The 23765-nt window shown below is 44.7% G+C and overlaps 1 protein-coding gene across 2 annotated transcripts; it reads right to left on the bottom strand.

The window, feature by feature from the left end:
- Window positions 1-6074: 6074 nt before the first annotated feature.
- Window positions 6075-11774, bottom strand: LOC102913332 (transcription factor SPT20 homolog). Of its 2 annotated transcripts, none has more exons than XM_042269315.2 (4): window positions 11658-11774; window positions 10279-11343; window positions 8067-8176; window positions 6075-6479 (listed from the first exon to the last, which is right to left on the bottom strand). In XM_042269315.2, the coding sequence occupies exons 2-3, from the start codon at window positions 11320-11322 to the stop codon at window positions 8069-8071; spliced, it is 1152 nt and encodes a 383-aa protein (XP_042125249.2). In that variant the 5' UTR covers window positions 11323-11343; window positions 11658-11774; the 3' UTR covers window positions 6075-6479; window positions 8067-8068. The 2 variants fall into 2 exon arrangements, with proteins under 2 accessions (XP_042125249.2, XP_076418116.1); XM_076562001.1 differs by having other exon boundaries at window positions 6075-6476.
- Between the last annotated feature and the right edge of the window lie 11991 nt (window positions 11775-23765).

The following is a 23765-nucleotide window of genomic DNA, read 5'->3' as shown; positions in this document are numbered from 1 at the left end:
ATATGAACGTAGAGAGGCCAATACAGAAAGTCTTCTGAATCCACAAGCCGCCTCCCATTGCTATGGGGAGGTGTTCGGTTTCCTCAGATCTCGACCTCAGCAGCAATCTTGGTTCTTGTGCTCCTGAAAGAGAAGAATTCAGATAGGACACAGTAATCGATAAAGCAGTGAAGGGTTTAATTAGAGCAAGCAAGGAAGCAAGAATGAACACTTTATGGGGGGTGGGGAGTAGGTCTAGCGGAGCCGCCGAGACCTCCATCCTAGCAGGAATGGGACTTCCATCTCTCCACTCCCTGTTGTCCCTCTCTGTACCTCTCCCATAAGCACCTCATGGAAAGGGATGCGCTCTTCATGGAATCCCACTTTTACCCAGAATCCAGTCCAAATAGATACATAAGATACGAAACTATTCATAGGGGCTTAAGTACCCTTAAAGTTGTTGAAAAGTTTACTAGGGAAAAGAGTAACAGCATTCTGTGCATGCTCCCTTGGTGGCGAAGTCTTGAAGATGCTTTCATCTGCCCTTTCTAGCATCATGGACCACTTTCTCGCATTGTCCCTTACATGCTGATCTGGGGAAGTTTGGGAAGCTGGACTATCTGGAGTCTAGATCATCAGTTAATCACCACCATTATCTTTATACCGTTTCAGGGACCTGATCAAGCCTGCCTGTTGTTCCCTAGGTCTGCTATTTCACGCTGTATTAATGGAACATGTTTAAGAAAACCAGAAGCAGTACACAGACGTTGGTGCCATTGGTCACCATCTCCTGGGGCTAACTTCCTGTTTAGCGCCACCACTATCCACTCATGACTGATCTGGTATCAGCCGTGCAGAAGGAACTGCAGACCTGGAAGACAGATAAGCAAGAGTACTAGAAGGAAAATCAAAAAGAGAGGGAGGACCCCCCCCCCCCATTGCTCAGACTCCCAAGTCCCTTGGGAAGGTGAACTAGATGAGTTTTAGTTAACTGCTGGGATGGTTAGGGTCCCTTTCCTGGGCATTTTGCATGTGATTATGCAGAACTTTTCAAACCATTCTCTTTTACCCTCCTTGCTCATGCCTGGCGCCCCTTAGTTTCTGCAGATCACAGCCCAGGTAAGCACAGACTGTGAGGATTTCAAGTTCACCCCAGCATAGGGATCATCACTGTTACTGGGAGCTTCAGTGAACTTCAGTCGAAAGATCTGGCACTCAGTTCGTGCTTGAGACTGTTCTGCATTCTGCTTTGCTCCTTCATCCTTTCAGAATGCCAGTAACACCGCCCAGGGGGGAAAAAAAGCCCCAAACCACATGTGGCTACGAAGCACTCCAAAGGTAGCTAGCGAAAATAAAGAGCTAATTTTTAAATTTGGTTTACCTGAAATTATTTTAAAACCTAAAAATTGCAGCATATGCCTTTAATCCCAGCACTCAGGAGGCAGAGGCAGGCAGATCTCTGAGTTTAAGTCCAGCCTGGTCTACAGAGTGAGTTCCAGGACAGCCAGGGCTACAAAGAGAAACCCTGTCTCCAAAAACAAAAAATAAACTAAAATTTAAAAATTGATGCTTGATTCACTTATAATTATCAGGAAAATTATAAGTACTTTTGAGAATTGACTCTGCATTTTCTTCCTTTGTAGTGAAGATTATTTATGTATACATGTGTGTCTGTGTGCATGTGCACATGCACGCACATACTGAGGAAGCCAGAAGAAGGGAGTGGATCCGCTGGAGCTGAAGTTACAGGCAGCTGTAAGCCACACGACATGGGAGTTGAGACCATAACTTGGGTCCTCCGGAACAGCGGCCAGCACTCTTACCACAGAGCCATTTCTCCAGCCCCCCTGAATCTGCATTTCAACTCTAAGTTTTCTACAAATCTCAATTCATAGCATGTATTTGTGTGTCTGTGTGTGTATGTGTTGGGAGTCGGGGCCACTTGGAGGCTAGAGGCCAACCTCAGCTGTCTCTTCCAGGTACCATCTGCCTTTTTTTTTTTTTTTTTTAAGCAAGGCCTCTTACTGGCCGATATCTTGTGACGTAGGCTACGCTAACTGGCCCTCGAGCCCCAGAGACCTGTGTGCCTCTGCACCGCTATACCGGTTTTCTTGTTGTTTCGTTTTGTTTTTTTCCTTTTTCGTGTGGTTTCTGGGATACCAGACTCAGGCTTGCAATGCAAGCAAGCACTTAACCAACTGAGCCGTTAGCCCCGCCAATATCAAGTATATTTTATGAAAATTTAGCATCTCAATTGAGACAATGTCTATTAGAACACTGGGACTGAAAATATACAAGGTCTCATTGAGAATTTGTAAACATTGGTAAAATGGAAATGATAATATTTTAGATGGACTGGACTGGACCAAGTAAGTTTTACTGAAGTAATGTCTCTTGTTTTGTTGTTTGTTTTTAATTTTGAAAATGTGGCTATGAAAAAATTTAAATTACATATGGGGGCCATGTTATGTCCTATGTTATTGCTATGTGAGATGAGATCACGCCATCTAACTGGACTGGCCTCAAACTACTGATCTTCCTGCATCCTCCTCCAACTGTTGAGATTATAATCATATGCCACCACACCAGGATTCCAATAGGATTTTCACAGCACTCTATGGCAAAGGCACTCCCTTCATGTATCTTCAAGGAATTAGCTTGTTCTCAACATCCCTTGTGACAAAGGCCCTCTTTGGCCACACATATCCTGCTGTACTAAGGCTACCTGGTTGTTACTGGATGCTCATGTGTGATACCATCTTCTGTGTAACCTGTTGAATAATTCTGGTCCACCTACATTCATATAACCCTCTCACTATGAACACACTTTGAAAAGGGTCTGGAGACGTTCTCGCCCAGAGTCGCCCCGGGTTCCTGCTTCAGCAGTGCTTGAACCTAACCGGTGCTCTACCCCTCCGACCCCAGCCGGCTGCTCCGAGCCAGAACCCTTTGCAACCCTGGTCTCTCCGCTGCTCCAGCGTTGCCCGCCGCTGCCATGACCAGCACGTCTCCCTCGCAAGTGTGCCAGAACTACCACCAAGACTCCGAGGCTGCCATCAACCGCCAGATCAACCTGGAACTGTAAGCCTCCTACTCTATCTGTCTATGTCTTGCGACTTCGACCGGGATGATGTAGTGAGAGACCCCCCCACCCCAGTTCCCCCTAAGCCCCGGAGAGTTGAGGAAAGGGACATCTTAAAATAGCCAGAGCCAAGTCAGTTCCCATTTCCAGACAGGGTGAAGTCAGAAGTTTTAAAAGTACAAAATCAGACTGTCTGGTGGTAGCTAACCACGAGACGCCCCCCTCCCCTGAGATAATATGACCAAATTTTGGAGATGGGCTGTAAAACTCCTGACAGAGCAAAAAAATAAAAGTCCAAACTCAGGAAAACTGGACCAATCAAGGGTGGACCTGTACTAACCCCCTCCTCTGAAGAATTTTGTGGTTTTTTCCTTCAAAAGCTAATCTCCCCAAGAAAGAGGAACTCTCCTCCCTGCCTCGCTGCCGGGCACTGCGGACGAGGGTTCCTTGCTAGCTCGTATTGCACCAAGAAGTAAACCTTGCTATTGCATTCTGGATATATCTGGTCTCCTGATAGTCTCTTTGGGGGTCCTTATCTGGGCATAACAGTAGCTCTGAGGAACTTTGCCAAATACTTTCTCCACCAATCTCATGAGGAAAGGGAGCATGCTGAGAAACTGATGGAGCTACAGAACCAACGAGGTGGCCGAATCTTCCTGCAGGATATCAAGAAACCAGACCATGATGACTGGGAGAACAGGCTGAATGCGGTGGAGTGTGCACTGCAATTGGAGAAGAGTGTGAATCAGTCACTACCGGAACTGCACAAACTGGCTACCGACAAAAATGACCCCCACTTGGGTGACTTCATTGAGACCCATTACCTGAATGAGCAGGTGAAATCCATCAAAGAACTGGGTGACCACATGACCAACCTCCGCAAGCTGGGAGCCCCTGAAACTGGCCTGGCCGGACATCTCTGACAAGCACACCTTGGGACTCAGTGATGAGAGCTAAGCTGACTTCCCCAAAGCCACAAGCGACTTTACTAGCCACTGAGGCCATGCATGCATGTCGGGCTGCCTTTATCTTTTCTAAAAGTCGCTCCAAAACATCCGCTTAAGTTCTTTAATTTGTACCATTTCTTCAAATAAAGAATTTTGGTACCAAAAAAAAGAAAGGAAGAAAGGGAGGGAGGAAGGAAGGAAGGAAGGAAAAAAAATAAAGAGTTCTGGAGGCATGATTTTTGAAAAACTAATTTTGAAAATAAATAAATAAATAAATAAATAAATAAATAAATAAATGTTGAGGCCAGAGAGATGTCTCAGAGGGTAAAAGTGCTAGCCACACAAGCATGACAAGGCAAGTTCAATTCCCAAAACTCATGTAAAAATGCAGGTGTTCTGGCCAACAGCTGTAACCCCAGTGCTCTCTAACATGAGATGAGAGGTGGAAACTGGAGAATAACCCTGGAGCTCAAGAGCTATCTCCCCTGCGGTACACAGCACAGCAGCAGGAACAGCAAGAGAGACTCTGCCTCAAAAAAAAAAAAAGGTGTAAGGCAGATCCCAAAAGCAGTCATCTGATCTCTACAAATACTTATACTTACACACACAAGAAATAAAGAAAGAAATTGATTGATTAATTAATTTTGAATGGTAAGAATTCATCTTGAATTAGGAAAGAGAAGCTGGGTGGTAGTGGTGCACACCTTTAGTCTCAGCACTCAGGAGGCAGGAGGATCTCAATGAGTTTGAGGCCAGCCTGTTTTACACAGTGAGCTCCAGGATGACCAGGACTATGAGAAACATTGTCCAAAAAAAAAGAGGGAAAAAAAAAAGATGTTCCAGGTTCTCATGACACCAAAGTCAAGTGAAATCATAAATTGTAGCTGGCTCCAGGGTCTGGGTTGATGTCTGTGGCTCCTGTTGCCACTGGGGGCTATGCAGACATCCAGTGTCTGGACAGCCACCTGAGACCATGTTGGTGTCTGAGGGCCTTGCTGCCGCTGGGCCACACTGACTCAGGGTGGCCTGTGCTGCCACAGGGGCCATGGTGATGTCCATGTTCCGGCTGCAGCTGGGGTCTGTGGTGATGTCCATAGCCCGTGTTACCACAGGTGGGTCATAGGAACCATGTGTGTTGAAATCTGAGGGCCATGCTGAGCTGACCCCACCCTTTACTGGACCTCAGATGGCTGGCCATCCCCCACTCAGGATAGAGGGCTGCCACTGTTTACCAAGGTTGTGGAAGAGCTGGCCCCGATGGCATGGGCATAGAGAGCTGGCTCTGCCCCTTGCCTGAGGGGGCAGTCCCCAGTCACTAGCTCAGCTACCACCCAGACCCACATCCTGGGCCTTGGGTTGACCCACCCTATCATCTGCCCCATTATTGACCTGCTGGGGTGTCTGAAGGGTCTGGTCCAGTGAGATCGGCAGGATCTCCATGACTCAGGACAACAGCAGGATATGCAAGAGTTTTGGTGACGGTCCAGTGATGATCCAGACCAATGACTCACTGCAATGGACATTTTCGGGTGGGGCTGATTGGACAAAGAGGTATACTGCAGGACACACCACATGCCATGGATGAATGAAGAGGTCTTGGAAAGACAGAGGAGAGGTGTGGGTTTTGTTTTGTTTTGTATTTAATTATTTTTGGGGGTCTTTTGGGAGGCAAGCTACAGGGGTGAGGGAAAGATATGGAGGGTCTGAGAGGTAAGTATATTTGGATGCATGATGTGAAATTCCCAAAGAATCAATAAAAATTATGTTAAAAAAATAAAATGTAAAAAAAAAAAAAGATAGAGCCGGGCGGTGGTGGCGCACGCCTTTAATCCCAGCACTCAGGAGGCAGAGGCAGGCGGATCTCTGTGCTTCGAGGCCAGCCTGGTCTCCAAAGTGAGTTCCAGGAAAGGCTCAAAGCTACTCAGAGAAACCCTGTCTCGAAAAACCAAAAAAATAAAATAAAATAAAATAAAATGTAGCTAGCTAATATTCTTAATAGGAACAATACACAAAGTGATAACAGGGTGGAGATAATTCCAGGGAAATAAACAGATGCTACTAACTGGTAATTGGAAACAAAGATGAATTTATTTGCCTGTCTGAAAAAAAAGGACACATCTCTCAAGCAAAACATTCTGCTTATTGTACCTGAATGGACCAGTTACAGAGCAAAGGGAGGAAGGACAGGAAATCCGGCAGCACGCTGAGGTCAGATCTGCTTGGCTCTGAGGGCTGAGCTTGAGTTCTTTGCAACTGCTCACTGGACCAGTTCAGTTCTTCCACGTGCAGGCTCCACTCCCAGCCATGTCCAGGATGCTCCAGTCAGCTCTCTGTCCCTCTGGTGGCTTGAAGGAGGCCAAATCTTTGTTGAAGAGCATCAGCAGGACCTCGGTGTAGGTTTGTGCCGGTGACATCACGGTTACTGTCCCTTCGCTAATCTCTTTCAGAACCGACAGGCCGAGTTTCCACTTCTTAGGCAAAAGGCAAATAAACATACATGTGCACTTACAAAGGCAAATGCCATGTGGGCAGATTATCCTTAAGAGTTACTAAAGAACAAAACATAACCAGTAAAATGACACCTGTACATGAATGTGGACAGCACCACTACCCACAGTAGGCAAAAGGTGGAAACAGCCCAAACAGAGCGGGCCATGTACAGACAAGGCAATGTGACTGTGCCCAACAGGCACTGGTACATAGTGCTGGTACATAGTCCAAGATGAATAAACATCAAACACGTGCCAGGCAAAAATGTAGACACAAAATGTACAAAACACTGTACAATCCACCTAATATCAACACCGACAACTACGAAATCCATAGGGCCACAGAGCAAACTGGCGGTGGCCAGTGGCTGAGGGCAGGGGAGGATGCTTTCCTCCGCAGTGCTTAATAGTCCAGGACTTCTTTGGAAGTGCTGAGCATGTCTCGGAAACAGACAGAGGGGCTGGCCGCACGGCACCGCCACCGTCGTAAGTGCTAACGTGTTTAGGGGAACGTCAGTGTTCCCTTGGCACAGGTAAACATTTGTTACAGAACTCATCACTCCTCGCCTCTCTCACAGTTTGGTTGTGAGCCCAGCCTTTACCGGCCGAGCCATCTCTCCAGCCCAACACACCTCGACTCTCAGGGAATAAGGAAAAAGGACAGAACAGTTCAGTCCATTGAAACAAGGAAAGCTGGAATGGGGTGACCTGGCAGGGGGTGTTGAACAACTGATGAGGAATAAACAGAGTCAGGGGAAGGGCAGAGGAGGAGGGCATCTCACCTAGCAGCCTCAGAAGGCTGTGGGCACTGCAGAAGCAGACCAGAAACCTGAGTTTCCAAGTGCTTATGTCCTTCGTCCAAGTAACCTAGAATGTTCTAAAACATGGAAAGGGCCTCACGAGGAGAGCCACAGCCAGCCATCCCGGATTGCCTCTTCCAGGCCAGTGGCAGGGTCCGGAGGAGAGCTGGGGTCTGCCTGAGCACCGAGTGCTGGGAAACCTTCCAAGGGCTGGCCGGTCCTAAACAAATTTGCTACCGACTCGATTGCACAGGGGCGCGTGTCTGGGGGCACTCCATTTCAGTGTGACCACCTTCCTCTGCTCTGGTCTCCTTTGGTATTAGTTTTTCACAGTGCACTTGCAGCCACTGCAGGTCACACAGGCCTTTTAAACTAAATTCTCCTGAAAGACATCCCTCCTGGTTCACAAGTCCATTCCTTACGTATTTAACACAGGGAAATGATTTTTACAAAGCACCGACCTCCTGACACAAGGCACAACAGGCACGAACCTTGAGGACATCGTGCCAAGTGAAAAGGCTGCCTGTTATAATAGCCACCTCATGTTTCCACGCATGTGAGGTACTGGGAGCACGCAGACTCCTGGAAACGTAGTCAAGGGTGGCAGCCAGGGGCGGGGACAGGAAATGGGTGATTTGATGCTTAGCAGTACAGTTTCAACCCCCAAAAAATGAGGTTCTAGAACTGTGTTGCACAACATTAGGATTGTACTAATACTGAGCTGTGACCTTAAAATTGTTTAAATAGGCTGAGCAGTGCTGGTGCATACCTTTAATTCCAACATTGAGGAGGTAGAGGCAGGAGGATTTCTGTGACTTCAAGATCACTCTGATCTATAGAAGAAGTTCCAGGACAGCTAGAGTTACACACGGAGAAACCCTGTCTCGGGGGAAAAAAAGAAAAAGAAAAGTCATTAAGGACAATACACTCCTTCCATTTTTTTTCTTAAAACAGCAAAATATGTACTTGTTTTTAATCATTTACAAATAAACCTCTAAATCATTGCTAAGTTATTAACTTAAACTATATTGTTGCAATTTTAATAGAAAAGACAATCTGGAAGAAACTAAAATTAACATAGCTTAGATGTAGATACACATAAAAACACTACAATAAACTTGATTCTATCAACATCAAAGAGAGTAAGAAATAAAATAGCACCAGTTTTAAAAATTCATTCTTGTGTTCTATGTAAAACTCTCGTATTGAGCTTTTGTGTCTTTTTTTTATATAAAGATTTATTTATTTATTATGTATACAGTGTTCTGTTTGTATGCATCCCTGCAGGCCAGAAGAGGGAGCCAGATCTCACTACAGATGGTTGTGAGCCACCATGTGGGTGCTGGGAATTGAACTCAGGTCCTCTGGAAGAACAGCCAGTGTTCTTAACCTCTGGGCCATCTCTCCAGCCCTGCTTTTGTGTTTTTAAACTGTAAATCATTGGTACATTAAAACCACCAAAAGTGAAGTAAAAACTGAGAATTGATTCAGCTCAATGATGTAATTTTGAGAGAGGGAGAGACTATGGCAGGACTTAAATGACGTTGGGGTGGTTGGTGGACCTCCCCTCCCCTCCCCTCCCTGCACCTCTGTACTGGCCACTGCTTGTCCCTGATGCTGAGGGGCTGCTCTGGGCACAGCCACTATATATATATATATATATATATATATATATATATATATATATATATATATATATGGCACGAATCTCAGCTGCACATTCTAGCCCTGGGCCTGCAGCTGTTCTACCTAGGCAGCAGGGTGCTGGAAGCTTTGTGAAGGCAGAATGGTCTGTCCAGGACTCTGGGTACAGCCCACCTGACATCCCACAGTTGCCTGAGGATGGTGAACCCTCCTACCCTCAGCAAGGTTAAAGAGACCAGCTTGCTGACTTGGCACCACCCATTGCTGAAAGCTAGATCTCTGGTTGTGCCAGTCGGGTAGTGGCACTGGCTCTGGAGGGATGGAAGCCCTAGGTGGCTGCTGCTGTTTTGGAATGAACACATACCAAGGTTCTGGCTGCTGGGGCCACTGCAGCTCTGGCTGTGGATACAGCCATGCCCGTGGCAGCTGCTGCTATGGTGGCATGCCCATGCCCATGGCTGCGGCTGCTGCATTTGTGCCTCTGGGCGCAAAATGACAGAGCCAGGTTGAAGCCTGACAGTTACGGGGCTTGAAGGATTTTTGACAATTAATTTCACAGATATCTGCTCAGAGCGCTGTGGTGCTCTGATCTGGGAACTGGGCATCTGAGCTCTAGGAGGCAGAAAGCCTCTGGGAAAGGTTTCCCTACATGCTGGGGCACTAGTGAGGAAGCGCCACATCTGGGATGGACTACTCTTCAAAACAGGGGCCGCCTGTGCTAGGACAAACAACCTGCTGACATTTTGGCCAGCGCCACTGCTGGGGCCCTCGGTGGCTGGTGGGCTCTCTGATGAGCTGGCCCAGGGCTGGACAGCTGGAGGAAGGAGACTTGCTGAGCCAGGCTGGCTGATTTGAGAGAAGGAGCAAGTCTCGGAAGCTTCCTTACCTCTGCCTGGTACTGAGGGAGGACTGATTGCTGGAGAGCCCTGTCCTGAGGTGGAGGCAGTGTGAACAGTGGAACTGGAGTCTTAACTCTCATCTCTAAGACTGGGGCTATCCCTGAATGAGATTTGCCCTTCCTCCCTAGGGAGGGCTGGCCAAGATAGATGGGGTCAGTGGATCCCTGCAGCCTTTTGCCTGAACACTCAGCCTTGCTCTGGACAGACCCTTGGCACACACTCAATGCCTTCCCAGCCTGCATCTTTTCCCCAGCTTTAGAACCAAGTGAACAATCACTTGGGGCAACCTGGAGAAGATAGATCTGGCTATCTGCCCTTTGTTGGTGGCCCCATTTCAGGAGAAAAAAAAATGGGTCACTAAGGGACTGAGTCATACTTGGCTTTTGTTTCCCATGGCTGACTGCCCTCTTCACAATCAAATCCATAACTATATTTTACCTCCGAAGCTGGCCAGGTTGTTGATGCTGAGTCACTGTGGGACGCGGACGGCTTTCCTTTAGCATATTTCTGCACGTCCACCTCTGACGGGGCCACCAATTCACAGGGTCTCTGCTTCCACATATCTACACACTTGGCTGCTTCAGCAATCTTCATGTCATAGTCACCTGGTTTTCTCTCTGCTCGTTTTCTGCACGCAATCATTGTGGCAACATCAGGAGGACTTGTACGTATGTACCTATCTCCCTCCAGTTCTCGATAGAGCCACTCCTGCCTCTTGAAGCTTTGTTTCATGGGGTCAGTGTTCCTCTTCTGGTCATTAAACAGCAGTCTGTTGGTCGTGCAGGTTACAGCAACAGACGGATCCAGACACAGCGGCTCTGCTGTAGCTAAGAGCAGTTGGCTCTCAAGCTCAAGTTTCTCTTCCTGGGTCCACTGACGGTTATCACTTGTTGTTATGGACTCTACGTCACTCACTAGAGTCTGCATGGTTGGACGTAAGAGAATATGCCGAGTTTGGTAAGCAAGAGAGGGCTCAGTAGACGACGCAGCAGGCTCCGGACCAGGCTCCTCAGGAGGGTAGATGCTAGCGCACTGCCTGAAGTCTCGGATTTCTGCTACGACGCACCCATGGTGAAAAACATTCACAGGAGACTTTTCCAGGACATCAATCAGAAAAGAAGGTAACGCTTCAGCATCCAAATATTCAAGCAGTTTCTGTCCTACATAAGACACTGGAAGGGGCTCTATAAGGGCTCCATGTTTGTCCTTGAGCATGAGAGAATAGCCCTGATTTTCGGGGTACAGGTTGACCACTAAGCATGGCAACGCCTCTCTCTTCATCAGCTTCTCTAGCAAGTTGACATTGCTTCGAAGGCCCTCTGCCTCAGGCTCTTTTTCACATTCCTCAACATAAATGTCATACAGTTTCTCCTGAAGAGATTTCTCCCCGTTAGACGCGGGTCTCGCTGGAGGGGGCTGCTGCTGGACAGACTCAATAATATCATCTGCCCGCTCCAAAGCCGCCTCTACATTCCGCTCCATCCTAAGAGCAAGTCAGGGCCCCTAAAGGAAAGAAGAACACGCCAGGTTGGCCAAGAGAGGTGGAAATCACGGCTGTCAGCCGTCATGAATTCCTGACTCCGTTACATCCCTAACTCATGTGGCCACCAAGAAAGCCGCCTCCCCACCTCACCCGCGCCTCACACGGCCGGCATCCTCACTGCTAGGTAACGGGGTCTAGAGGCCGCAGCCCCTTAGTTCTCGGCCTATGTCCGGTAGACGCCGGGAAGCCCCCCACCTCAGAGATTAACAAAAAAAAAAAAAGCCTAAGAAACTGAGGCAGCCACGAACTTCTTCAGTTTCTGAGAATTCGGTACCTGTGGCTGTCACTGACACGGCCAGCCCGGAGTCCTCCGGGGGGACCGGAGCGCGTCGACCAGCCCCGGACCTCAAGTTCCTCACAAAGCAGGGGCCCACGCCAGGGGCCCACTTCCTTTGTGGGGCGCGCGCGCACCACTCGCAGGGGATGATGGGGGGGCGCTACACTTCCGCTGGCGAGTGGAAGGTTGGGGGGCAGGGCGTGGAGCACGCCTTCCATGGCCCTTGAAAAGCTCTACGTACCACAGCGAAGCACAGGCAAAGCAGCAAACACGAAGGCCTCTGGGTTAGGACTTGATTGCCACCAATTTGGACAGGAACGTCATGTCCACAGTTGACAGCCATGCACAGATGTAATGTCTTCAGAGGACCTTCAAGAACTGAAGGCAGGTGCGCTGGCTATGCCTTTAATCCCAGCACTTGGGAGGCAGAGGTATGCAGATCTCTGTGAGTTCAAGGCCAGTCTACAGAGAGAGATCCAGGACAGCCAGGGCTTCTTACTGAGACCCTGTCTTAAAAGAAAAAAGAATTGAACTATGTCTGGAATCTCATCTCAGATGTTTGGTTACTCCTGGTAGCCATCACAATTTCAACTTACCCAAGGAATTCCACTTTGGAAGCCCTCACAAAGACAAGGATGTGGTATACTTAATGTGAACATTGCAATGCTTCATTCCGTTTGCCTGTTAGCTCCTGCCCCACGGTTTTCACATAGTTGGACACATAACATGATGTTCCTATCCACAACCATTTATTTTGTGTTTCTTTATGCATTTTGGCTTTTCTTTGTTTTGATGAAGGATTTGGAGTGGTATGATTATTTGACTGTGAGACCAAAATGAGAACAAAATGCCTCCATGTTAGAAATAAGGCCTACACTTTCTCCATTTTAGGTATAGGCCTTGAGTTACTGGAACAGGCCTTGAGTTACTGGATGGAACCAGTCAACCCAGATTCCAGAAATTAGAAAGTACAAAGTACAGAGTCACAAGGTATTCATTCTGTGATGACTGTTTAACCAAGGAATGTTCCAACCCTGGTTTCCATGGTAACTGACCACAGAAATGTCCCTACCTGAGGGCAGCCAATGAGAAATGGTGATGGGCAACCACCCCCTTAGAAATGAGATTAAGCCATGATTTCTAGAAAGTCCCTAGAAGCAAGCCAATCAGAATTGTACCCGTACAGCACCCCTAAATGATGTAATCTTGTGGGTTTTGCCTTTAAAACCTGAGCTTGCAGAGGGGCAGGCACCTCCTCCAGCCTCTACTGTGTTGGATGGCTTGACGAGGTCCCTGCCATGGGCTTGAACTGCTTCAATAAACCTTGCTTTGGCATTCTGGCATGCTCATCTTCAGTGATCTCTCTGGGGGTTGATCTGGGCACAAAATGACTACTTAAAGGCTTTTGTCTTCTAATCCCTTTCTAGACCTGTTCTTGCCAATCTTTTTGAACAGAGGCTTAAAAGATTCTCTAATATTTCAATGACACATATTCACAATAAAACATGTAATGACAAGAATCCAAGATAAGTTCCTGAGACTTCTACTAAAGTATAGATGACTTTAAAATAAACATTTTTTAATTATACAGTCTTTGGTAATCCATACATAAATACAATGTACCTAGAGCATATGAATTCCCACTCAACTGGGTACATTCTATTCCATTGGATTAAAAGCACTTTTATTAAGATTTTTTTGAGGTCTTTAAAAAAAGATTTTTTTTGAAATAACTGGATTTCTTTATGGCCAAAGGTATACCTTGCTATTCATCCCACAGAAGATTAGTCCTACAATATAGTAAAACAAAACCTTCAAAAATAAAACATTAAGAAAATAAATAATTCAATTAAAAATAGGCTATGGAACTAAAAAGAAGAAATGCAGATACATAGGAAACATTTTTAAAGTGTTCAACATCCTTTACCATGAGGGAAATGTAAATTAATACTACTTTAAGATTGCACTTCACCCCAGTCAGAATGGCCAAGATCAATAAAGCAAATGACAGGACATGCTGACAAAGAAGCAGAGAAAGGGGAACACTTATTCATTGCTGGTGGGAGTACAAACTGGTACAGCCACTATGGAAATCAATGTGGAGGTTCCTCAAGAAGCTAAAAATTGTTGCCAGGAATGATGGTGAATGCCTTTAATTCCAGCACTCAGGAGACAGAAGCAGGCAGATCTGGATGAGTTTGAGGCAGAAGTAGGCAGATCTCTGTGGGTTTGAGGCCAACTACAAAGTGAGTTCCAAGATATCCAGGACTCTGACACAGAGAAACATTGTATCAAAAAAAAAACCTGAAAATTGACTTACCAAAATTTCCAGCTATACCACTTTAGGGCAAATACACAAAGGGCTCTGTTTTGTATTACAAAGATACTTGTTCATCCATGTTCATTGCTTCTCTATTCATAATAGCCAGAAATTGAAAACATCCCAGATTTCCATCAAATGATGAATGGATAAATAAAATGTGGTACATTTACACAATGGAAAACGATTCAGCTGTTAAGAAAAATGAAATTATAAAGTTTTCAGGTAAATGGATGAAGCTAGAAACAATCATTCTGAGTGAAGTAACCCAGACTCCAAAAGACAAATATTGAATGTTTTCTCTTATATGTAGATGTTAACTTTTAAGCTTTAGACATGTGTGTTTCAATCCAAATAAGCACAGAGGTTAGGTAGCTAGTAAGGGAGCATGGGGAAGGGTGGACTCCTCCAAGGAAGAAGAAATAGAGTATAGTACTATAGGAAGGTAAAGGGAAACTAGAACAGGAGGATTAGATGGGCAGGAGGATGGAAAGGCGGGGAAAAGGAGGAAACATGAGGAGGGACAACTAACAGCGAAGGCCTGTTCTATGAGATAGAAACCATATGTGACACTATTAATGAGGCTAAGAACCTAAGACTAAATAGGTAATGGGCTTACAAGAAAGCCTACTACTATTATTCTGCTAAAGAAACATAGAATAAAATAAAACAGCATATTGCTATACCCATAAATCAGTGCATTACTCGACCCTCATCAGAGAGGTTTCTTCTTGAAGTAGATGGAAATTAATACAGAGACACACATGTAGACAGACTTTTTTTTAGTGGCCAGCCAAATGCAGAAAACCAGGATGGGCATAATTGAGATGATGTAATGAGCATGTGGAAGAACATAGATTAAAAAATATGGGTTAATCTAAGTTATAAGCACCAGTTAGAAACAAGCCTAAGCTAAGGCTGAGCTTTCATAATTAATAATAAATCTGTTTTGGGTGTTTTTTTTTTGTGTGTGTGTGTGTGTGTGTGTGTGTGTGTGTGTGAGAGAGAGAGAGAGAGAGAGAGAGAGAGAGAGAGAGGCCCAAATAGAGAAGTCTATCTACATAAAGTGCAGGTTGGACCTTCACTTCAAGTTACAGTGTATAACACTTTCCATGTTCATAGTAACACCTCAGATTATCATTAGAATTTTGAGTCCTTTGTAATAACTTCCTCTTTGCATCATAGTCACGAAAAATGTCTGAACCAGTTGTAAGAACATTGCTTTAAGTCCTGAGAGCATTACCTAGTATCTTTTGAGATAGGAGAAAGATGTATGCCCCAACATTGCAGAGGAACCTTGGGTGACTGTCCAGGCAGCCAGCTGTTTCTGTCATTTCTATAGTTTTAGAAGTTGTTTGCTCTGTATCTCCTGGCATCTCTATCTTTCTTCTTCCCAGAGTCCTCTCTGTCCCTGGAAGTCTTGCTTCTACTTCATGCCTAGTTATTGACCATTCAGCTCTTTATTACACCAATCCAACAACACATCTTCACACAGTGTACAAATATTCTGCAACACCCACAACTAGATAATGTGCAAAGAGTGAGAGACTTTAGCACACTCAACTCTAATATAAGAAGTAATAATGAACAGTTTGAAGAGGGAAAATAAGATTTCTTCAGCATAGGAACTCTAGAAATGGAGAGGGCAATGGACTGAAATGGAGTTAGATCAGTGGCAAGAAACAGGCTAGGAAGTGATTACAATGGATTACTAGGATTAGTGGCAACTGATGAGGTCAGTGTTAGAGGTGATGTTAAGGAAGTACTTGAATCCTTCCCAGGCTGATTGAACAGGACTTGAAAACTGATTATCAGAGTTGAAAGCAAGAAAAGAGCCAAGTTTGACATGGAGTTGGTAGCTTAAGTTGGCTTCTGGTGCTGTCACATATAACTGACAGACTTTTGGGAGAACAGAGGTCAAGATTGTAAGTGGTTAGAGCACAGTGACAGCTATTAGACTTCCTTCAGAACAAGGAGTGCTATTATTTGTTCACTACTAGTTATTCAGAGCATACCACAATGACTTCCATATGGGCAAAATCCTATGAGAACCAGAATCATGACCCTCAAAGACATCAACCTCCTAATCCTCAAAACCTGTGAATATATAACCTTCTGCCTTAGTTAGGGCTACTATTGCTGTGATGAAATATCATGACAAGTGATATCCCTGGGAGACCTGCTCTTTTCTGAATGGAAATGGAGAAGGAGTGGATTTGGGGAGAGGGGAGTGTAGGGGTACTAGGACTGGGAGGAGTGGAGGGAGGGGAAACTGTTTGGGATGTATTGAAAACAAAAAAAAATTAATTATTTAAACAAAGGAAATAAATACCATGACCAAAAGCAAACTGGGGAGGAAAGGACTTATTTGGATTTGGCTTACACTTCCAAATCTCTGTTCATCAGTGAAGTGTAGCTGGAGTTTTCTCCAGTCCTGACCGGGCCTGCAGCAACTCAGACCCAAATAAACACACAGACGCTTATATTAATTAAAACTCTTTGGCCTAATGGCTCAGGCTTCTTGCTAGCTAGATCTTACACTTAAATTAACCCATAATTCTTATTTATGTTTAGCCACGTGGCTTGGTAACTATTCCCAGTTCTGCCTTCACATCTTGCTTCCTCTGTGTCTGGCTGGCAACTCCTGACTCAGCCTTCCTCTTCCCAGAATTCTCCTCTCTCTTTGTCCCACCAATACTTCCTGCCTGGCTACTGGACAATCAGCGTTTTATTTATTAACAAATCAAAGCAACACATTCACAGCATACAGAGCAATAGCCACAGCTATATGAAGGACATCAGGACAGGAACTCAAGCAGGGCAGGAACTTGGAGACAGGAGCTGATGCAGAGGCCATGGAGGAATGCTGCTTACTAGGTTGCTCCTCATGGTTTGCTCAGCCTGCTTTCTTATAGAACCCAGGACCACCAGCCCAGGGATGGCCCTACCCACAATGGGCTGGACCCTCCCCCCATCAATCACTAATTAAGAAAATGCCCTACAGCCTTGCTTACAGCCTGACCTAATAGGAGGCATTTTCTTAATTGAGGTTCCCTCCTCTCTGATGACTTTAGTTTGTATCAAGTTAGCATAAAACTGTCCAGAACACCTTCCAATGGGAAAAGACTTCTTAGACAAGAATAAGTATGAGGCTTGAGATGAGCATTGTCTTAGTTAGGCCAAAAGCAACTTGAGGAGGAAAGGGGTTAGTTCAGTCTACAACTCTCAGTTCAGAGTCTAACACAGAGGGAAGTCAGAGTGAGAACCTGGAGTCAGGAGCTGATGCAAAGGCCATGGAAGAATGTTGCTTACTAGCTTGCCCCTCATGGCTTACTCAGCTTGCTTTCTTGCACAACTCAGGACCAGCAGCCCAGGGGTGGCATGGCCCACAGTGAGCTGGGCCCTTCCACATCAATCATCAGTCCAAAAGTGCACTACAAGCCATTCTGGTCCAGGCATTTTTTCAATTGAGGTTCCCTCCTCCAAAACTACTCTAGCTTGTGTTAAACTGACACAAAACTATCCAGCACAGGGATGTTTTCCCTTGAACTCTGAGTTGGCTCAATGGACTGACTCACAAGGGTCCTTATTTAAAAAAAGAGGGAGGTAGGAGAGAGAAAGACATTAGAAGAGGCTGTGAAAATGGAAGGCAGGGCTGTGGGTCAAGGAGTGCTGACGGCCTCTAAATGCTGGGAAACGTGAGCAGATTCTCCTCTAGCACATCCAGGGCAGAATGCAGCCTTGTCAACACCTTTGTGTTTTGATTAGTGAGCTCTATTTCAGACTCTAATCTCCATAACTGGAAATAATCCATTTGTTTTGGTTTAAGTCACTACATTTGTGGTAATTTGTTATAGCAGCACCGGTATCTTAATCCAGTGAGGCTACTCTGGCAAAAATACTTTCAATGGGCTCTTTTATAAACAATAAGGCTTTCTTTCTCATGGTTCTGGTGGCTATTTAGTTTAGCTGTGCCTTCCCAAGGTGGAAGGAGCAAATAAGATCCTCTTTTTCAAGGGACAATAATCCTGTTCTCAGAAGTGAGGTCCTCATGAGCTAACCACATCTTCAAAATCCCATCTCTTAGTACCATCATCCCAGAAGTAGATTTTAACCTATGGCTTTTGAAGGGAGCAAAACATTCAAACCATAGCAACTGACAGATAAATATGCATTTTCTGTGATGGATGGAGCTGAGAGATGGAAGAGACCTGTATCCTGCCACCCACACTTCACTGGATCTATACTTTCAAAAGTCTATACCTATTAGTAAGAGAGTGCTATATAGTTATCTGATTTTATTGAAACTGAGGGAAAGGGGATATGACTCAGCTTTTCCAGAATGCCTAGTATCATCGACTTTAATTTGATTTGATAAAATGCCCTGTTTCCGGGATCATAAATGTTAGAAACAAGTCAGCGAGAGGTACCCAATGCCTTTGAAGAAAACAAAACAAGCATGAAAAGAAGACTGTTGCTACAGGAACTCAGGATCTGCGAGCAGAGAGACCTGTTTCACAGTCCTGGATTTGCTCGAATTGTGTGAATTTGCTGCACTTTACAACTTTCCTGAGTCTATTTCCTGTCCTGAGAAAGGCAGATTATAGCAGACTCAGAACTAATAGAACTCATAGAAGCAGGCAGTATGGTAAGCACTCAATGACTAGTAGCCACTGTTATTCTACAGAGTTAAGTGGAATTGAAGAACAGATCAGCTCAGTTCATACAATCTCACTTTTCATGGTGGAATCATCCCTGCCTTTGGCATACATACAGGGAAGATAGGCAGAGTGTAACCTGTGACTTGAGGGCAGAGAGGAATTAGCAGAGATGCTGGAGAAGAGACCAGCACTAAAGGTCAGAAAAAGCAGGACCTCTGAGAAGGAAATGGGCAGGTAATTGCCTCATCCATCCAATCAGCAATGGCCTTGGAGATGTATTCACGTAAACAACCCTGCTGGAAATAGATGCATCTTGGTGTGATGGTTCCCCCCAGAAGACAAACTTTGTCTTTCCCTTTAAATTAAAAATGATACATAGAAACTTTTAGGCTTCTGTGGTAGTTTAAATGAGAATGGACCCCATAGGCTCAGATGTTTGACTGCTTGGTCCCCAGTTAGTAGACCTGTTTGGGAAGGATTAGGAGGTGTAGACTTGTTGGAGGAGGTGTGTCACAGGGGTTGGACTCTGGGGTTTCAAAAGCCCATGGCAGGCCAGTCTTTCCTACTCTCTCTACCTGCCTGCCTACCTGCAGATCATGATGTAAGCTCTCAACCTCATGCCTGCCTCCATGCTTCCTGCCATGATGATCATGGACTAGCCCTCTAAAACTGTAAGCAAGCCCCCAATCAAATGCTTTCTCTTATAAGAGTTGTGGTGGTCGTGGTGCCTCTTCATAGCAACAGAACAGTGATTCAGACAGAAGTTAGTACCAGGGACTGGGATATTACTCTAATAAGTCTGACCACACTGTTGGAGGCATATGGAAGACTTTGGGACTTTGAAAACTTAGCAGGGTTTAATGACACCCTAGTAGAAGCATGAAAGATATTAGTGCTGAGGGTGATATGGACTGTAGGGGCCCATCCCAAGAGGTTTCAGAGGAGAAGAATATTATTGGCTGGCCTAGTAACCATTCTTGTGACATTTTGGCAAAGAATGTTGCTGATCTTTGCCCTTGTCCTAAAAGTTTGCTGAAGGCTAAATTGAATTTTGGCAGAGGAGATTTCAAGAGAGCCTGGTCATGTGGCTATTTATGACCACTGTTATGCAGATCAACAGTGAAAAGGAGTAAGCAGGGCAATGAGAAACACAAAACCTACAGTTTAAGAAGAAAAAGAGAAGCAAGAAATGGAAAGTTGAATCTACGTCCTGTGCTCAAGCGGATGAGAAGCTAAAAGAAAGGCCTGATGCTGAATGGAATAAAGGAAGTGGTAACCTCAGGACAAGACCCCACCCAGCTCATCCTGCAACCTATGAAAGGAAAAGGCCTGAGAGATTTCCTAGGCCTAAACAAAAGTGGAACGCTTATGTGAATGTAATCAAAGAGGGGGGCAGGTTTCAACCCCTGCATGCAGAAGAACTTGGCAGTTTGGGCCACATGGTTCTGCTTTAAAGTAAAAAAGGATACAAGAGAGGGGTTATGAAATATTCCTCTGAGTTTAAGAAAAGCCACTGAGGCCAGGCATGTGGCAGGGTGTCCCTGCCACAGAGACCCAGACAGGCCATTGTGGGAAGCTGTGAAGGTGAAGGCTGGATTGCCTTGGATACCCCAAGATGCTGGAGATGCCAGAGCTGTGGAGCCAAGCAGAGCTGCAGACAGGGTATAGAACCAGGATAGAGAAGTGTGTTGCAGTCAGCAAAGCTGGAAGGGAAGAGCCACTGTGGCCGTTTGAATGTAATTGGCCCCCAAAAGCTCATAGGGAGTGGCACTATTAGGAGGTGTGGCTTTGTTGGAGTAGGTATGACTTTGTTGAAGGAAGTGTGTTACTGTGGGGGTGGGCCTGAGGTCTCATATATGCCCAGTGCTTCAGTCCAGTTCCTGTTGCCTTCTGACTAAGATGTAGCCACCTCCATGTTGCCTGCATGCTGCCATGCTCCTTGCCATAATAACTGACTGAACTTCTGAACTGTAAGCTGCCACCTCAGTTCAATGTTTTCTTTTGTAAGAGTTGCTGTGGTCATGGTGTCTTTTCACAGCAATAGAAACCCTAAGATAGCCATCTAAATCCTTTGCCACCAGACAGAGGAATATAGGATTTTTAATTTCCCCTGCTGTTTTTCAATCTTGCTTTGGTCCAGTATTTCTTCACTATGCTCCCTTTCCTCCCTTTTGGAATGATAATGTATATTTGGAATGATAATGTATATTCTGTGTTATAGAATATTATTTTAAGGTGTGTTACTTTTGTTTATGTTGCATTTGTTTAACTCTGTGAAGCTGTGTTAGTGTACCTGTCTAAAACACCTGATGGTCTAATAAAAAGCTGAACAGCCAATGGAGAGGCAGGAGAAAGGCTAGGCAGGGTTAGCAGGCAGAGAGAATATATAGAGGGAGAATCTGGGAGAAGAGAGATGGAGGAGTGAAGAAAGAAGTAACCAGAGAAGGAGGAGGACTCAGGAGCCAGCCACCCAGCTACACATCAAGCCACTGAGTAAAAGTAAGATTTGTAGAAGTAAGAGAATGGGAAAAGCCCAGAGGCAAAGGTAAATGGAATAATTTAAGTTAAGAAAATCTGGCTAGAAACAAGTTGAGCTAAAGCAGAGTGTTCATAACTAATAATAAGCCTCTATATGTGATTTATTTGGGAGCTGGGTGGTGGGCCCCCCCAAAAAAAGAACATAAAACAAACAACAACAATTATGTGCCTTTGTATGTTGGAAGTATGTGATTGGTTTTTTGCCTTTGCTTTTACATGAGGTTACAGTTAAAAGATTGCCTTGAGTCTCAGAAAAGACATGTACTTTGGACTTTGAAACATTGTTGAGACTGTGATAGACTATGGGGACTTTTGAAGTTGGACTAAATGCATTTTGCATTATGATCTGACTACAAGCCTATGGGGGCCAGGGAGTGGAATGTGGTGGTTTGAATGAGAATGGATCTCATATAGTCTCATATGTTTGAATGCCTGGCCCCCAGTTAGTAGAACTGTTTGGGAAGGATTAGTAGGTACGGCCTTATTGCAGGAGGTGTGTCATTATGGGTAGGTTTTGAGGTTTCAAAAGCCCATACCAGGCTCAGTATCTCTCTGCCTGCTGCTTATGGATCAGGATATAAAGCTCTCAGCTACTGCTCCAGCACCATGTCTGTCTACTTCCTGTGTGATTGTCATAGATTAACCCTCTGAAACTGTTAGCAAGTCTCCAATTAAATGCTTTCTTTTTATAAGAGTTGCCTTGGTCTGTCGGTACTCGACATTGGTCATGGTGTCTCTTCACAGCTATAGAACAGTAACTAAGAAAGCTTCCTAACATTTCTATGAAAAAGTGTAGCTATTCTAACATGAATATTGGAAATCACAGATACTCCATCCTCCACCCACCCCCACCTCCCATTTCTAATTATTCCCAAAATTAAGTGCTTTACTCGGGTGAGGCTTCCAGTACACGAGAACCTCAATTAGTGGACCCTCAAACACAGGAAAGAAGAAAACCACAAGATAATAAGCAGTTCAAAAATGTGTTCATACATATCTATGAGACATAATGAAAAAAGCACTCCTCGGGAGCCAAAACAAACAAAATCAGCTTTGCTATGGATGATCACTATGGACACACACTATGTGTGTCCTTCCAAAATATCTATTGAAATCCTGGCCACCAGTGTGGTAGTATTAAGGAGTGGACCTTTAGGATGTGGTTAGCCACAAGGGTGGAGCCCGAATGAATGGGTTAGTGTTCTTATTAAATAAATCCTGAAGAGCTTCTTCCTCTATCTGTCGTGTAAAGACACATAGGAAATGCTAGCTATGAGCAAGGGCGCTTTCCTCAGACCTGAATCTGGCAGCGTCTGGACCCTTAACTTCCTAGCCACCACAGCCCTTAGACATTTTGTTGTTTATAAGCTACACAGGGGAGCTGGTTATAGTAGCCCAAATGGTCTAAGATGAACGTAATTATTTAAAGATATAATTACAGAGTTGCAATGTTACAGCACACGCTGTAATCTCAACACCGGAGGCTGAGGCAGGAGGTTTGCCACAAGTTCAAGGCCAGCCTGAGCTACTAATTAAGATCCTATCTCAGAAAATAAATCTACAAATAAATAAATGTGGAGAGAAGGAGGAAAGCAACGGTTGGTTTCCACTTGCAGTTTACGGGTCATACAGGATCTGAGAGGTTCTTACAAGAGCAGACACTTTCATCCTTTAGTCCACATGACCACTTACAAAGGTTTCCAAGAACAATGACTGGGAACAATCATACTTTAATGCTTAAGCCAGTCCAGATAGCACATGTTTTCACAAGAACTATCCCATGTAATTTCGAAAATTGAAATTATACTTAGTGGTCAGTGTGGCTGCGTTCCTGCTGAGCTACTCTTGGCTGGCTCCAGAGAGGAGCACCTAGCCCTAATCCATCCTTTGTTTAACTGACACCTTTTGTTTCTCTTATAATCACCCTATGTGAATCTTGTCTGAGAGTCTCCCAAGGATCAAAGGCCTGTGCAAACCTTGGTTCAGGAAACCCGGAAAACCATGGTACCTGACAAATCAAGGAATTTGCACTTGGCATTGTATCTTTGGGAGCTCCTTTCAGGTTGCTTTGACAATATGGAAACTAACTGGCTAAACTGTAAATAGAGAGAAAATAAAAATGCCCTGGGTGAAGGGAAAGGGCTTCAGTCCTTCGAGGCTGGACCCCCCTGCAACCATGTAAGGCTAGATTAATACTTAAGATGCCTCTGAGTCTTCTTTCCACGAATCTGCATGAACCCACATACCCGTACTGCAACAAACCATGACAGTTCAGAAAAAAGAAAATTGTATTCATACATGTTTCTGTGTATAATTTTGTAGATAAACACTAAAATTATGTGTGATTATTTTAAATGGTAAATATAAATGTATTAGCCAAATATGAACATATTATAAATATAAAACAAAGTAGCAGAGTTCAAACAAATATAATTTAAACATTTATAGATTTATTTATTAAATTATATGTATATTAAGGCTCACTATTTTACCTTGCTCAAAGAAATTCATGTAGAAAAATATCTCTTATTCTATTTAGTCACCCTACATTTTCAAAAAAGTTAAAAACTTAAAATATTTTTAAAA

Source organism: Peromyscus maniculatus, chromosome X, assembly GCF_049852395.1.
Source record: "Peromyscus maniculatus bairdii isolate BWxNUB_F1_BW_parent chromosome X, HU_Pman_BW_mat_3.1, whole genome shotgun sequence".
NCBI classification, from domain to species: Eukaryota; Metazoa; Chordata; class Mammalia; order Rodentia; family Cricetidae; genus Peromyscus; species Peromyscus maniculatus.
Note: the sequence above shows the minus strand (reverse complement) of the source record. Positions and strands in the feature narration are given on the sequence as shown.